Consider the following 14,038-nt stretch of genomic DNA (forward strand, 5'->3'; position numbering starts at 1 on the left):
CAGCCAGGAGCCGGGCCTCAGCCCCCCAGCCAGGAGCCGGGCCTCACCCCCCAGCCAGGAGCCGGGCCTGTGTCCCCCCAGCCAGGAGCCGGGCCTCAGCCCTCCAGCCAGGAGCCGGGCCTCAGCCCCCCAGCCAGGAGCCGGGCCTCAGCCCTCCAGCCAGGAGCCGGGCCTGTGTCCCCGGGGAAGGAGCCTGTGGGGGCCACTCCCTGCTCCCCCCAAACTGGCTCTGTCGCTCTGTCCTGAGGCCAGGCCACCCTCTTCAGACCCCTGACGGGGGGCTGGGGACCTCCCAGCTGCAGGGACCTGGAAGGTCTCTGGGACACCCCCACCCCGGCGGCTGGGTGGCAGCGGGGTCGCTGGGGGGGTGGGAGTGGGCACAGAGCCAGGGGGCCGGCTCAGACCTCCCAGTGGGGCCGGCACCACGGGAGTGGGCGCCCGCGCTCCTTCCCCAGGTCCGGGCCCCGCCCCCGCGGGAGGAACCCGACGGCGCGGCGGCGGCTGGGCGGGGCGGGGTCAGGGGCGGTGGGCGGGGCGGCCGGGCAGGGGTGCGGGCGGGACCGCGGGGCCGGAGGGCGGGCGGCGCCGGACGGAATCGGGGGCGGGGCCGGAGGGCGGGGGCGGGGCGGGGGCGGGGGCGGGGGCGGGGCCGGAGGGCGGGCGGCGCCGGACGGAATCGGGGGCGGGGCCGGGGTTGGGCGGGGCCGGAGGGCGGGCGGGGGCGGGGCGCGGGGCGGGGCGCGGGGCGGGGCAGGCACAGTAACGCACGCCCGGCCGGGCATCCCGCTCCGCTCGGGCGGCACTCGGGGCGGAGGGCGAGGCCATGGCCGCGGTGAGGCCCCCGCCGGCGGCGGAGCTGCTGGCCCGGGCGCGGGAGGCCTTCCGGGCGGAGTTCGGGGCCGAGCCCGCGCTGGCGGTGGCGGCGCCCGGCCGCGTCAACCTCATCGGGGAGCACACGGACTACAACCAGGGCCTGGTGCTGCCCATGGTGAGGCCCGGGACGGGCCGGGCTCCGGGCCGAGGGCGCGGGCGGCCCGGGTCCCCGGGACCGAACTCCGGCTCCGGCGAGTTTGGGCAGAGCACGTGGGAGGGAGCGGGACGGGACCTTCCGCACGTAGGAGGGGAGGAGGGGAGGAGGGAGGAAGGCGATCCGGGAGGAAGTGGGCCGGGAGGGGTGTGCCCAGCCTCTGGGCTCCAGCTCGCCCCTGTGGGCTGCTATGCTCACCGGCCACCTGGGAGCACCCCAAAATGTGGAGGTCCCCCCGTGTTTTGCAAGTGGAAGGAGGTACTTCAGACTCTGGCTCCCAGGAGGCCCTGCAGACCCTAAGAGCCGGCCCTGAGCCTCTAGCCCGGCCCACTTAGCCGTATGGAGTGGGAGGCAGCCCAGAGAGGGCTGTGGCTGCTCAGGGCCACACAGCTGGTGCTCGGCGGGGCCCTCTGGACTCAGGAGGCTTCCCAGCTCAGCCAGGGGTTCCCTTCACCCCACCCTGCAGCTTGGCACGTGAGCGGGCGCAGCACACCTGCGGGCACCCCCAAACGGGAAGGCATTGATGGGGCTCCTGATTCTGTTTTCCTGTTGAGCTCGGGCCCCACTGTGCCCCCAGCTGGGCGCCCACGTGGAGGGCAGAGTCCAGGTGTGCTCTGGGCGCTGGTCCCGCCCCTGAAGGTGTGTGGGGGGGGCAGGGCCTCAGGCTCCTCCAACAGACACTGCCGGTCTCTTCCTGTGCTCCTGTCCGTCCCACATTCCTGGGGACTTTAGTAAGAGAGAGGCCTCTCTGTCCCTCCCGCCAGGCTCTGGAGCTGGTGACCGTGATGGTGGGCAGCCCCCGGACGGACGGCCTGGTCTCCCTCCTCACCGCCTCCGAGGAAGCGGACGAGCCCCGGCTGCTGCAGTTCCCCTTGCCCACAGCCCAGCGGGCCCTGGAGCCGGGCACCCCCCGATGGGCCAACTATGTTAAGGGAGTGATTCAACACTACCCAGGTGTGGCACCGGGCCTGGGCCCCGGCCATAAAACCCGTTAGCCCACCTAATCCACTGTGGGGTAGGCATGCAGGACAGAGCATCCCATTGTACAGATGGACAAACCAACACTCCGAGGGGGTCTGGACCTCGCCCTGGGCTGCCCATTCCCTGATTGGAGGAGTCAGGATTCGAACCCTAACCCGTGGCCTCCGGAGAGCTGGGAAGCCTGTGTCCGGGAACCGCAGGGTGGAAGGGGGAGGGCCGGGGCCCCTGGGCCCGGCAGGTTGGTGGCCTTTGCCAATTGAGACCCTTTCCTGGAAGCGGGTACCAGGCAGCCGCCTCCAGTAGTGCCTTCCTGTGCCGGTCCTCAGATTGCCTCCCCCCTTTCCCCCGCAGCTGCCCCGCTCCCCGGCTTCAGCGCAGCGGTGGTCAGCTCGGTGCCCCTGGGCGGCGGGCTGTCCAGCTCGGCGGCCCTGGAAGTGGCCACGTACACCTTCCTGCAGCAGCTCTGCCCAGGTACCTCCCCGGCCGCTCCCACCCCCGGCCTCCCCGCGCCAGGCCCCTGTGGGCGCTGCTTCTCTCGCTGAGGCCCAGCCCCCCCACCCTGTGCCACAGACTCGGGGACAATCGTTGCGCGGGCCCAGGTGTGCCAGCGGGCCGAGCACAGCTTCGCGGGGATGCCCTGCGGCATCATGGACCAGCTCATCACCCTGCTGGGGCAGGAGGGCCACGCGCTGCTCATCGACTGCAGGTGAGGGCGCCCTGTCTCCCCGCCTCCCGGCAGAGCCTGCCGCTGCGGGGCGGGGCGGGCAGACACTCCGCCTGGTCACCCCCACTCCGACTCCGCCCCAGGTCCCTGGAGACGAGCCTGGTGCCGCTGTCTGACCCCAAGCTGGCCGTGCTCATCACCAACTCCAACGTCCGCCACGTCCTGGCCTCCAGCGAGTACCCGCTGCGGCGCCGCCAGTGCGAGGAGGTGGCCCGGGCGCTGGGCAAGGAGAGCCTCCGGGAGGTGCAGATGGAGGAGCTGGAGGGTGAGGGCCTCACCCCCAGGACCCCGCCATGCTCTGCCCGCTCCCCAAACCCCATTAGCGTAGGGCTCCCACCCAGCAGGCTGCTGGGATCAGTGCTGTTGTTGCCAACATGAGGGTCGTAGACAAGCACAGAGCATAAGCGGTGCCCTGGCCTCGGGGCTGCGGCTGGCCCTCCCCCCTCGGGGGGGGGGTGTGGGGGGAGGGGGGGGGCGAAGCCTGCTGGTTCCTGTGTGCCCTGTGCCCTTGCCTGTGCCTCTCCCATCCCCACCCCTGGAGCCCCAGCCCTCGGAGGGATTCTCCCTCCTGCTCCCCCGCGGTCCCCAGGAGGCACTGCGCCCCCCTCACCTCGGAAACCCCGGGGCTGGGACTTGAACGGCTGGACGTGAGCACCCATGTGTGCCAGGCGCCCTGCCGGAGCCCTGCAGGTGTCGGCTCACCTGGGCCAGGGCGCCCCGAATCAAGTGGGTGCCCCCCTCTAAGCTGAGGGAGGCGCTGGGAGCTCAGTGACCAGCACGAGCTCCTTCCTGGCCTTGCCAGAGCCAGGCCTCCCAGCGGAGGCTCCCCTGCCTGGAGCCGCGGTGCCCGGTCCCACGCCCTCGGGGGCCCTGGCGGGGGGGGGGGGGGGGGGTGGTGGTGGTGGGTCTGCTGAGCCCTTTCCCCTCCAGCGGGCAGAGACCTGATAAGCAAGGAGGGCTTCCTGCGGGCGCGGCACGTCGTGGGGGAGATCCGGCGCACGGCCCAGGCGGCGGCCGCCCTCCAACGGGGCGACTACCGAGCCTTCGGCCGCCTCATGGTGGAGAGCCACAACTCCCTCAGGTGAGGCCCGGCGGGCGGGCACAGCTGCCCCGGGCGTGGGGCCGGGCACAGCTGCCCCGGCGGAGGGCCGGTTCCAGGCCCGCTGCGTCTGCTCCGCAGGGACGACTTCGAGGTGAGCTGCCCGGAGCTGGACCAGCTGGTGCAGGCTGCGCTGTCGGCGCCCGGGGTCTACGGCAGCCGCATGACGGGCGGCGGCTTCGGGGGCTGCACGGTGACTTTGCTGGAAGCTTCCACGGCTCCCCAGGCCATGCAGCACATCCAGGTGGGTGGACGCGGGGCCGGGGCGAGGGGGGGCCGGTTCCCAGGATCCCCGGGCTCAGGCCTCTGCCTCTCCCGCAGGCGCAGTATAGCGGCACCGCCACCTTCTACCTCTCCCAGGCCGCCGACGGAGCCCGCGTGCTGCGCTGGTGAGCTGCCCTGGGAGCTCCGCGGGGCCTGCAGGCGGCAGCCGGGAAGCGCAGTGCCGCTGGGCCTGCCCCCGCACCTGGAGCTCAATAAACGTGTGCCTCAGACTCCGGACCTCCGATGGTGTGTGCTCGGCCAGCAGAGCGGGGTCGGACCCGCTCCCCGGCTCTGGGCCGGTCCGGAGACTGGGCAGGGCGGGGCTAAAGGGCAGCAAACGCTTTATTAAGTGCAGAACAAGCTGGGCCCGTGCATGCTGGGCCCGGCGTTTCGGTTACAAGTGCGCTTGGCGGGGTGGGGGATCGGGGGCAGACAGGGGGCCTTCTGGGACCTCTGCCCTTTTTCTGTCCCCCAGAGGGCACCTGCCCCCAGAAGCCCTGGTCCTGTGGTCAGCATGCGGGTGGGTGGGGCCACAGGGGGTCCGAGGACGGGGTGGCTGCGGCAGCCCCGGGGAGGGGGGCAGGGGGCCAGGTTCGAGGCCGCCTGGCCGAGGGGGCGCTCAGGTCTGGAAGAACTGCTGGTCCACCTGGCTGCTGAGGGTCCCGCTGGTGGTCAGCGTCTGGCTCACAAACTCCTGGGTCACGTGCCGGGTGAGGGAGCCCCCGGCCTCCAAGCCCCGGGGCCCCAGGGCCAGGCCGTCTGCGGGGGAAGAGGTGTTGAGGGCCCCTGCCCTTCTCGCCCGTTAGCTCTGTCTCCCCCGGGAGAGCCTGGGCCCCGGCCACTCACCCAGCAGGAAGGGCTCGGCGGAGCTGGTGTGGGTGGTGGTGACGCTGCTGTACTCGCCGGGCAGCGGGTGCTGGTAGAGCCCCGAGAGGGCCCCCAGCTGTGGGAAGGGGCCTGGAGGGGACAGACGGGCGCCTCAGAGACAGGAAGGATGGGTGCGAAGGGGTGTGGTCACGGGAAGGATGGGCGCGAGGGGCGAGGTGCCCTACCTCCAGCCTGGGACTCGATGGTGATGATGCCCTCACGCTCCGGCCCGAAGCCCTGGGTGGTCCTGGCCTGCACCTTGAACTTGTAGGGCACGTTCTCGCGGAGGCCCGGCACCGTCAGCCTGCTCTCGGCGCAGTCGCCATCCACCTGGAAGCTGATGGCTGGCTCTGGGCCGGGGAGGAGCCGTGAGCCTCTGGCGCCCCCTCCGCCCGCCCTCCCGGCCACCCCTCCCGGGGCGGGCGGCACCTCCTCCGTGGGCCCGCTCGCACGTGACCATGTAGCCCAGGATGTCCCCGTCCGGCCTGCGCGGCCGCTCCCAGCTCAGCTGCAGCGAGTCCGGGCTCAGGGCCGTGAACACCAGCGGGCCCGGCGCGCTGGGCGTGCTCAGGGTGAAGGCGGAGCCTGGCGGAGGGAGAGGCCGTGTGGGTCCGGCGCCCGGAGGGGCGGGTGTGGGGGCAGCTGGGTGGTGGTGGCGATGGGGGCAGCTCACCTGGCAGGGGCAGCAGCGGGCTCTGGGGGTGCACCTGGGACTCGATGGTGATGACGCCCTCGCGCTCCGGGCCCCAGCCTTCCTGGCTCTGGGCCCGCACGCGGAACACGTAGGAGTGGTTGGGCAGGAGGTCTTCCACCACCACCGACGTCTGCCCGGGGTGGGGGATGTTCAGCCGATGCAGCTCACCTGGGGGGGGGGGGCGGGGAGCAGCCTTATTCCTGCTCCTGCCTGGTCCGCCCCCTTCCACTCCCCCCCTCCTCCCCCCCCCCCCACCCGGGGCTGCTGCCAAGACCCGGTCAGCACCCACCGGCAGCGCTGGTTTGGGGCCAGCCTGCTGCGGTCTGGGGGCAGGTTGCCCGCTACCCAGGGAAGAGGGGGCTGGAAACCCGGTGCTCTGTCTGTGGCTTGGGTCATGCTGCTGAGAGTGTCTGCCCAGAAGGTGCCAGTTCCCAAAAGGCCTCTAGGCCAGCAGAGGGCCTGGGCCCGAGGCCAGCGAGGCCTCACCAGGCAGCGTCTTGCCCGGGGAGTAGCCTGGGGGGCCCCCGGGGAGGGGGGAGGGCTCAGCAGTGAGACCCTCTCAGGCTGGTGGCATGGGTGGGTTCCCGCCTCAGCCCGGTGCCCGGGGTCACGTGGCCGGGCCTCACCGCCGTTGAGCAGCTGGTACTCCACGCTGTAGCCCTGCAGCGCCCGCTCGCACTGCGGCTCCTGCCAGCTCACTTTCAGGGACGTGGGCCCCAGGGCCGAGAACACCAGGCGGGTGGGGGTGTTGGGCAGACCGGCAGCCAAGCGGGAACCTGGAGGCAGGAGCCTCAGTCAGTCCGGCTCGGGGTCCCCGGGCAGGAGTCCGAGTCCAGCTCCTGACCGCCCTCGGCTGTCCCGCCCACGCTGCCTGCTGGCCAGGCGGCTCACTCCCCGGCAACAGCCCGTCCAGGCCCCCTGGCGCCTCCCGCCTGTCCTCAGGGTGGGTGTGAGCCCTGCCTGTGCCAAGCGCCGTGAGCCCCCGCCCCTCGGCAGGCCCGCCCCTCCTGCCCAGCCCGCCCCCGGGAAGGCGAGGCGGTGAGCGACAGCAGGATGTGGATGGATGGGGGGTGCGGGTCATGGCGGTGACTGCGATGCCGTGGGTGACAGATGGAGCGGACGGCTGTGGAGACTCGGCGGCCACGCTGTACTACCTGGGCCCCAGGGGGGCGCTGCTGGCTGCCCGGCCAGGACTATAGAGTCTGGTGAGTCCCTGGAAGGGGGGAACCCCTTCATCTGAGCCCGACTCCAGGACCCCAAGGACCAGGACAGCGGAAGCCTGCTCCTCCCGCCTTCCCAGATGGGAGGGAGGCCTGGGGTGGACGAAACGGGAGTGAGGGGGGGAAGAACGTGTGCTGGGGGGCAGGCAGGGGGGCGGCAGGCCGGGGCAGCCCAGGAGCCGGAGGAAAGGAGAGGTCAGCCTGCCCAGCGGGGCTCGGTGGCTGAGCATCGACCTCTGAACCAGGAGGTAACGGTTCGATTCCCAATCAGGGCACAGGCCCGGGTTGCGGGCTCGATCCCCACCTGGGGGAGCCCAGGAGGCAGCCGATCCATGATTCTCTCTCATCATTGATGTTTCTCTCTCTCCCTCTCCTTCTCTAACATCAATTTAAAGTATTTAATTTTAGAAAGTATTTTTTTAGCAAAAGGAGGGCGTGCACTCACTCTGCGAGGAGAGGGAGGTGAGGGTGGAGTAGTCCCTGGGCAGCGTGCCCGCGCCCGAGTGCTCGGTGCGCGTCAGCGAGTGGTAGTCCCGGGTGAGGGTGGAGGCGGCGCTCAGCACGCGGTGGGGCAGGTGCGGGCTCAGGTGGGTGCCGTAGGAGGCGCCGTAGGAGGCGCCGGTGGCGGCCAGCCTGTGCAGGGAGTTGGCGCTGCCCGGGAAGGCAAAGTCCATCCGGCCGTTCACCAGGTGCTCTGCGGGGAGAGCAGGTCACCGGTCATCGCCAGGCCGGCACCGGGCGGCCCTGGGAATCCCCTTGGCCCACGAGGGGGAGTCCACGGAGCCACACAGCCTCCTGCAGCCCCCGGTCTCCGGCCACCGGCCAGGCCAGGCGCCAGCCACTGTGGACAGGCGAGCCCGCTGGGCCAGCTGGAGACGCAGCGCCGTCAGCCCTGCCCCGGGGGGGGGGGGGGGGGGGGGGGAGGGGGGGGGGCCTCGGCCCTGGGGGAGGGGAGGGAGGCTGCCTCCACACCCCGGCTCAGCCCGGCCCAGCCTGGCGGGGGAGGGCCCCAGTGGGCAGCCTGGCCCCAGCGAGCTGAGCTCGGGCTGGGCCCCCGACGGCCGGGGGGTGAGCCTGGTGGGTGTGGGGTCGGGCTGCGCCGGTCACCTCCGGGGGCCCCGCTGCCGCCCTCGCCCCCGGCGCCCCCGTCGGCGTGGTCCGGGGGCCCGCGGGGCTCGGAGGCGTCGGAGGAGCGCCCGCTGCAGGAGGACAGGCAGGAGCGCCCGCTGCAGGAGGACAGGCAGGAGCGCCCCCTGCAGGAGGACAGGCGCGGGATGAGCTCCGGGGGCAGCCGCCACGTGACGCGCCGCAGGTCCAGCTCCGCCCCCGGCAGGGCCTCGAACCGCCAGCCGCCGCCTTGGGAACAACGGAGGGCGTTGGCACCCCGGCGGGCGGGCAGGCGGCGGAGCGGGCGGTCCTCGGGCTCTTTGGGATCCGGTGGGGGCGGGGCGGGGGCCGGCGGCAGGCGAAGGCCCCTCTCCCGTGACTGAGCCGGTGCAGCCTGGGGGCCGCGGTAAGGCACGGCCGGAGACCAGGGGCGGCCCTGGCTCTGCCACCAGCTGTGAGGGCTCCCTGCTCTGAGCCTCAGTTTCCCCATCTCTTCCTGCCAGCCTCCCAGGGACACTTCCCCAAGCCAGGATGTTCGGGGTGGGGAGTGGGGGGGTGTCAGTAGCCTGAACTTGCCCTCTTGCCCCCAGACTGAGCCCTCCCAGGATGCCCAGGCTGAGGCTCCTTAAGCCCACGCTCTGCCCAGTCAGGGCAGGAATGCGGTCCCTGGGGCTCATTCCTAGTGCGAGGGCAGCCCATTGTACAGGTCAGAAAACTGAGGCCCAGAGCCTGTTAGTGATTTGTCTGAGCTCCTGCAGCGGAGCAGGAAGCTCAAACTGTGTGGCTGGGAGTCCAGCAGGGGGCGCTTTGCACCGCCGTGTGTGGGAACGGAGGGACCAGGAGCCGGGCAAGTGGCCGCTCCCGGCCTCCGGGCCATGTCTGCCTCCTCTCAGCCCCGTCCCTGGGAGGCCCCGGGGGTCCTGGCTCCACGGCACAGCTGGCAGGCCTCCAGCTGCAGAGCCGTGTGTCCGCGTGGTCCCGTGGCCATGCGCGGAGCGCGTGTGCAGGGCCTGTGTGCTTCTGCCCCGGCAGGCGTCTCCCTGCCCCCGTGCACAGATGCACCGTGTTTGCACACGGGCCATGCGCTCTTTGTCCCTGTCACACCATTGGCCTGAGTCTGACCTTCATGCCCGAGGTCACTGGCCCCTGTTCCCTCTGGACACCGTGCCAGCCCCTCCCTCTTCCGACCCCCAGCTTCCTCAGGGGACCTCTCACCGGTGTCGTCGGAGACGCTGGGCCGCTGGCTGCCGGCCGGGGAGCGCAGCACCTCGTCGCTGTACATGAGGTAGCTGTCGTAGTCCTCCCCGCCCTGCGCGTCCACGATGGGGATGTCGGGGATGATGGGGACTGCGGGGAGGGGGGGGGGGAGTGAGCAGAGCCCCCGTCCGCCCCTCCTGGCCCCCTGTCTGCCCCGGGCCTCCCCGGCCCCTCGTCCGCCCCTCCCGGGCCCCCCCTTCCGCTCCTTCCAGACCCCTGTCTGCCCTGTGCCTCCCCAGGCCCCCAGTCCGCCCCTCGGGGCCCCCTGTCCGCCCCTTCCGGTCCCCCCGTCTGCCCTGTGCCTCCCCAGGCCCCCCATCCGCCCCTCCCGGGCCCCCCGTCCACCCCATGCCTCCCCGGGTCCCCCGTCCGCCCCTCGCGGGCCCCCATCCACCCCTCCCGAGCCCCCCGTCTGCCCCTCCCGGGCCCCCCGTCCACCCCGTGCCCCCCCACTCACTGGACATGGGCCGCTTGGGCTGCGTGGCCAGGTTGATGATGGCCTCCCGCTCGGGCCCCCAGCCCGCCCCGTTGCGCGCCTTCACCGTGTAGCGGTAGGGCTGGTTCTCACGCAGGTTCTCGATGAGCAGCATCCGCTTCTTGGGGGTGTCCACCAGCACCTTCTTCATGGGCCCGATGGGTCCTGGGCGGGAGGGAGGGGCTTCAGAGGGCCGCCCGGGGCCCGCCCGGCCCCGCCTGCCCCAGCACCCGGGGGAGGAGGGGGCTCCGGGACAGCAGGGAGCGGGCAGCGCTGAACCCCTGGGGAGCCAGCCCCCAAGAGCCTGGGGGACTGGCTCAGACACGTGTTGCCAGCTCTCCAAAGGCTCAGCACTAAGTCAAGTGGCGGCATCAGGTCTAGACCCAGGTGGCCCAGGGTCACCTCTAACGGGTAACGGATCCCGGGAGACCAGCACGCGACTCAGTTTCCCACGCGGCCCGATGTCCCCCCGCTCACAGGACCCGCTCACAGGCCCCGCTCACAGGACGGTGACGAAGACTGTCCGCCAGCGGGGTCTCTAACGCCAGGGCCCGGCCCCTCCCATCCTCTCGGCTGGCGGGAGCAGGGGAGGGGGCACCAAGTGCTGATGCCCAGCGGAAGCTGTGCACTGAGACCCCCGGTCGTGAGCTTCCGGGAGGTGCCTGTCCCCCTGGGGTTAGAGGCAGGGTCAGAGGCGGCTTCCGGACGTGGACCAAGTGCCGTGGACTCAGAAGGAGCCCAGGATGTGGCGCGGATGCTGAGGAGGCGGTGCGTGGTGCGCCTGGCTGGCACAGAGCCACGAGCCGGTGCCCAGCGCCACCAGCCCCGCTGCCTCTGCCCAGGGGCCGCCGGGCTGCTGAGCCTGACCCGTGCCGGGGCCGCCGGGCAGAGGGTGGAGAGCTCTCCCTCCGGGACTGACCACAGCGGCGAGGGTGCCAGGGCGAGGTCCCTGTGCCAGGGCGAGGTCCCTGTGCCCGGCCAGGGTCTGGACCACCTTCCTCAGGTTCTCCCTCATCTTGAGGACTGGCAGGGATCGCCCACACCTGCCTCCCTTCCCAGACTGGTTCTGCCGGGCCCTCAGGCCTGGGGCTGCCGGAAAGTGTGGCGTGAAATGTACTAAAAACGTGTTTATCTGAAGTTCAAGGTGTCTTCTGTTCTTATTTGCTAAATCTGGCAACTATGCCCCCAAGAGAACGAACGGTGTGAAAACTAGCCGCCTGGTTACCTGTGTGGGAAGCACCTGCCTCTGAGCCCGCGGCACCGGTGTAACCTCGGGCCTCCCACCCCCTCCCACCCCCTCCGGGCCTGGAGGCCTCTGGGCCTGACCTCCGAATGCAACCAGCCTGCACCGGACCCGAAACCCAGTGATGCCCAGGCGCCCGGGTGCGGGGCCGGCCGCTGAGCGGGACAAGGGGCCTCCCTCCCACGGGCCCCGCCCTCCATGGCGCCCGTGCCCCCCCCTCCCCGGGCGGGAGGCGGCTCACGGTTGTCCTCGTTGACCAGGCCGTAGCAGACCTCGTAGGCGGTGATCTCGCCGTTGGTCTCGGCGGGCTCGGCCCAGCTCAGCTGGGTCACCGTGGAGGACACGACGTTGAAAGCCAGCCGCCCTGGCTCGCTCGGTACTGGGGGGGGGGGGGGGGGCGGGAAGAGAGCGGTCAGCGGCAGAAGAGGGCAGGGATCCGGGAGGCAGAGGGCAGGCTGGGCATACGGGCATCAGGGCTGGGCATAAGGGCATCAGGGCTGGGCATACGGGCATCAGGGCATCAGGGCTGGGCATACGGGCATCAGGGCGTCAGGGCTGGGCATACAGACATCAGGGTGTCAGGGCTGGGCATACAGGTACCAGGGCATCAGGGCTGGGCATACAGGTACCAGGGTGTCAGGGCTGGGCATACAGGTACCAGGGTATCAGGCTGGGCATACAGGTACCAGGGTATCAGGGCTGGGCATACAGGTACCAGGGTATCAGGCTGGGCATACAGGTACCAGGGTGTCAGGGCTGGGCATACAGGTACCAGGGTGTCAGGGCTGGGCATACAGGTACCAGGGTATCAGGGCTGGGCATACAGGTACCAGGGTGTCAGGGCTGGGCATACAGGTACCAGGGTATCAGGCTGAGCATACAGGTACCAGGGTGTCAGGGCTGGGCATACAGGTACCAGGGTATCAGGCTGGGCATACAGGTACCAGGGTGTCAGGGCTGGGCATACAGGTACCAGGGTGTCAGGGCTGGGCATACAGGCATCAGGGTGTCAGGGTATCAGGCTGGGCACCCGGGCGTGGCAGGCTCACCTTCCTGGTGGGTGCGGCAGGACACCAGGGGGCTGTAGGGGCCCTCGCCCTGCGTGCCGAAGGCGCACACCTTCATCTCGTAGTCGCAGTACGGGTACAGGTTGGTGAGCTCCACCGAGGGCACCTTGCTCTCGAGCACGTGGGCTTCGGACTCGGAGTCCCCCTGGACCCAGTACCTCACCTGCCGCAGGGGAGGGGCCGGTCAGCAGGAGCGCCGAGCGGCTGGGACTCCACTGACCTGCCCTACTGTCCCCTCTGCCCAGTGAGACACCAAGGCTCCGAGGGCTGAGTGCCCTGCTGGGCTCACACAGCAGGGCCGGGGGAGGGAACGGAGGGGCCACGCTCCAGGAAGGGGGGAAAACGTCTGAAAGCTCCTGGGCACAGATGCCCGGCCCACCGGGGCCCACATGCCCCGCTCCCCCTCGTGGCCCTCCCTCACCGCCCCCGCCTTACCCGGTACCCTGTTGGTTTGCCAGGAGGCGGGAGCCAGTTGAAGTGGATCTTCCGAGACCCGGCGGCTTTGGCATTGGGGTTCTGCGGGGCGCCCAGGGCGCCGTGGGGGACTGGGAAAGCAGACTGCGTCTGGTTCTGGAAGGTCAGGTCCAGCTCGTCTGCAGAGGGTGAAGCAGGGCGGGCAGCCAGTTGGGACATCCCCTCCCACCGCAGACTCTCACTCCCGCCACCAGGGGGCGCAGGGGCCCGTGCAACACCCAGGGTGCTGGGACACCTGCCCTGCAGCCTCTCCCCGGTGCCCCCAGGGGTGCCCCCGGGCATCCTGCTCAGCTTGGAGGCGGGCCCAGGAGGGTCTTTGGAGAAACGAGGAGGAGGAGGAGGAGGAGGAGGAGGAGGGAGACGGTCCGGCAGCCAAGGGACTGTTCCGAGGAGGACATTTGCTCCTCCTTCCAAGAACCCTCCTCTCTAATTTTTCCCACAAGCGCCTCTGGGGGGCGCTCACATCCAGGAGGCTAAGGTCCCATCCGAACTAACCCTTTCACCCCTAAAGTGTAAAAATCCTGGGGTTCGCGGTGAGCACAGGGGTGCCAGGTAAAATGCAGGATGGCTCGGTACATTAGAATCTCCAACAAGCAACCCACACTTTTCTCGGGGTAAGAAAGTCCTAAGCATCGCGGGGGGGCGGGCGGACTAGGCTGGAAACGCGCTGGTGGGCGCTGGAGCGGAGGCCCGGACGCCCCGCGGCGGACCTGCCTCCCCCCCGCCGCGGCCCCGGCCGCCCACCTCGCTCCCCGATGACCACGGTGGCCGCGTGCGGCTGGCCCAGGCGCGCCCCGAACTTGGGGTTGCTGAGCTGGATGTGGAAGCGGCGGGCCTGGCGGGTCCGCAGCAGCGAGTCCACCTCCTGCGGCTCCAGCAGCTTCACCTGCAGCTCCTTCCAGGTCTCCCCCGGCAGGAACAGCAGCTCGCCCTCCGCCGGGACGTAGTCCTGCGGGTGGGGAGGGTCAGCCCGGCCGCCCGCCGCGCCCCGACCCCGGGGACACTGCAGCCCACCCCACCCGGGCCGCCCCCACGGGCTGTCTTCCACCCGGGCCGCCCCCACAGCCGCCCCCACGGGCACGCCCGCTCAGCTCCCATGGCTCCTCCTGGGCCGCACTGACAAGGATTAGCTCAGTTCATGCTCACAGCAGAGGGCGGGAGAGAGAGCATTGTCCCCATTTTACAGACGAGGAGCTGAGGCCCACGGGGCAGAGACGTGCCGGCGTTCACATAGGCCGCTGTGGGGGAGCCAGGGTTTGAACCCAGGCAGAGAGACCCCCGCGGGCAGGCGCTCATCCCCGAGGCGCTGGGGCTCAGGCCCCCCGCGCTGTGCTCTGCAGCCTGGGACCCTGCCAGCCCCAGGCCCGCCTGCTGGGCCGGGTGCTTCTATCAGCTCCCACTTCCCACGCGCGGCGCCCAGAGCTTTCCCGAGCGTCCGTCCCACGTGCGCGCGGGGAGGAATCCGCTGAAACGGGCGTGGGGCGGCAACCCCCACATCCGACCACTAGGTGGCGCTCCGAGACTAACAGTTCAATTCCA

General features: G+C 71.0%; 2 protein-coding genes across 4 annotated transcripts in view; one reads left to right on the plus strand and one right to left on the minus strand.

The window, feature by feature from the left end:
- Positions 1 to 747: 747 nt before the first annotated feature.
- GALK1 (galactokinase 1) lies at positions 748 to 4,332 on the plus strand. The gene is made up of 8 exons (XM_084862657.1): positions 748 to 988; positions 1,792 to 1,981; positions 2,360 to 2,479; positions 2,579 to 2,714; positions 2,816 to 2,997; positions 3,663 to 3,813; positions 3,913 to 4,075; positions 4,153 to 4,332. The coding sequence occupies exons 1-8, from the start codon at positions 824 to 826 to the stop codon at positions 4,222 to 4,224; spliced, it is 1,179 nt and encodes a 392-aa protein (XP_084718783.1). The 5' UTR covers positions 748 to 823; the 3' UTR covers positions 4,225 to 4,332.
- Positions 4,333 to 4,421: 89 nt separating this feature from the next.
- The window catches only part of ITGB4 (integrin subunit beta 4), a 28,222-nt gene continuing 18,605 nt past the window's right edge, over positions 4,422 to 14,038 (minus strand). For 2 of the 3 annotated variants that reach the window (XM_084862648.1, XM_084862647.1), the window contains 14 exons: positions 13,244 to 13,448; positions 12,461 to 12,618; positions 12,008 to 12,188; positions 11,200 to 11,337; positions 9,698 to 9,880; positions 9,199 to 9,330; positions 7,322 to 7,570; positions 6,811 to 6,969; positions 6,283 to 6,432; positions 5,636 to 5,824; positions 5,392 to 5,547; positions 5,148 to 5,312; positions 4,942 to 5,052; positions 4,422 to 4,854 (listed from right to left, as the gene is read on the minus strand). In XM_084862648.1, the coding sequence (XP_084718774.1) occupies positions 4,715 to 4,854; positions 4,942 to 5,052; positions 5,148 to 5,312; positions 5,392 to 5,547; positions 5,636 to 5,824; positions 6,283 to 6,432; positions 6,811 to 6,969; positions 7,322 to 7,570; positions 9,199 to 9,330; positions 9,698 to 9,880; positions 11,200 to 11,337; positions 12,008 to 12,188; positions 12,461 to 12,618; positions 13,244 to 13,448 (2,316 nt within the window). In that variant the 3' untranslated portion in view covers positions 4,422 to 4,714. The remainder of the gene's footprint in view (positions 4,855 to 4,941; positions 5,053 to 5,147; positions 5,313 to 5,391; positions 5,548 to 5,635; positions 5,825 to 6,282; positions 6,433 to 6,810; positions 6,970 to 7,321; positions 7,571 to 9,198; positions 9,331 to 9,697; positions 9,881 to 11,199; positions 11,338 to 12,007; positions 12,189 to 12,460; positions 12,619 to 13,243; positions 13,449 to 14,038) is intronic. The other variant, XM_084862649.1, reaches the window with a different exon arrangement.

The sequence above is a fragment of the Pipistrellus hanaki genome (assembly GCF_964339955.1).
Source record: "Pipistrellus hanaki genome assembly, chromosome: 16".
Lineage (NCBI taxonomy): Eukaryota > Metazoa > Chordata > Mammalia > Chiroptera > Vespertilionidae > Pipistrellus > Pipistrellus hanaki.

Bases quoted from the DNA above. Each gene is read 5' to 3' on its own strand.
- GALK1 (XM_084862657.1), top strand. From the start codon at position 824: ATGGCCGCGGTGAGGCCCCCGCCGGCGGCGGAGCTGCTGGCCCGGGCG. The intron at 2,715-2,815 runs GTGAGGGCGCCC...ACTCCGCCCCAG, and splicing joins GCGCTGCTCATCGACTGCAG to GTCCCTGGAGACGAGCCTGG. The intron at 2,998-3,662 runs GTGAGGGCCTCA...TTTCCCCTCCAG, and splicing joins GCAGATGGAGGAGCTGGAGG to CGGGCAGAGACCTGATAAGC.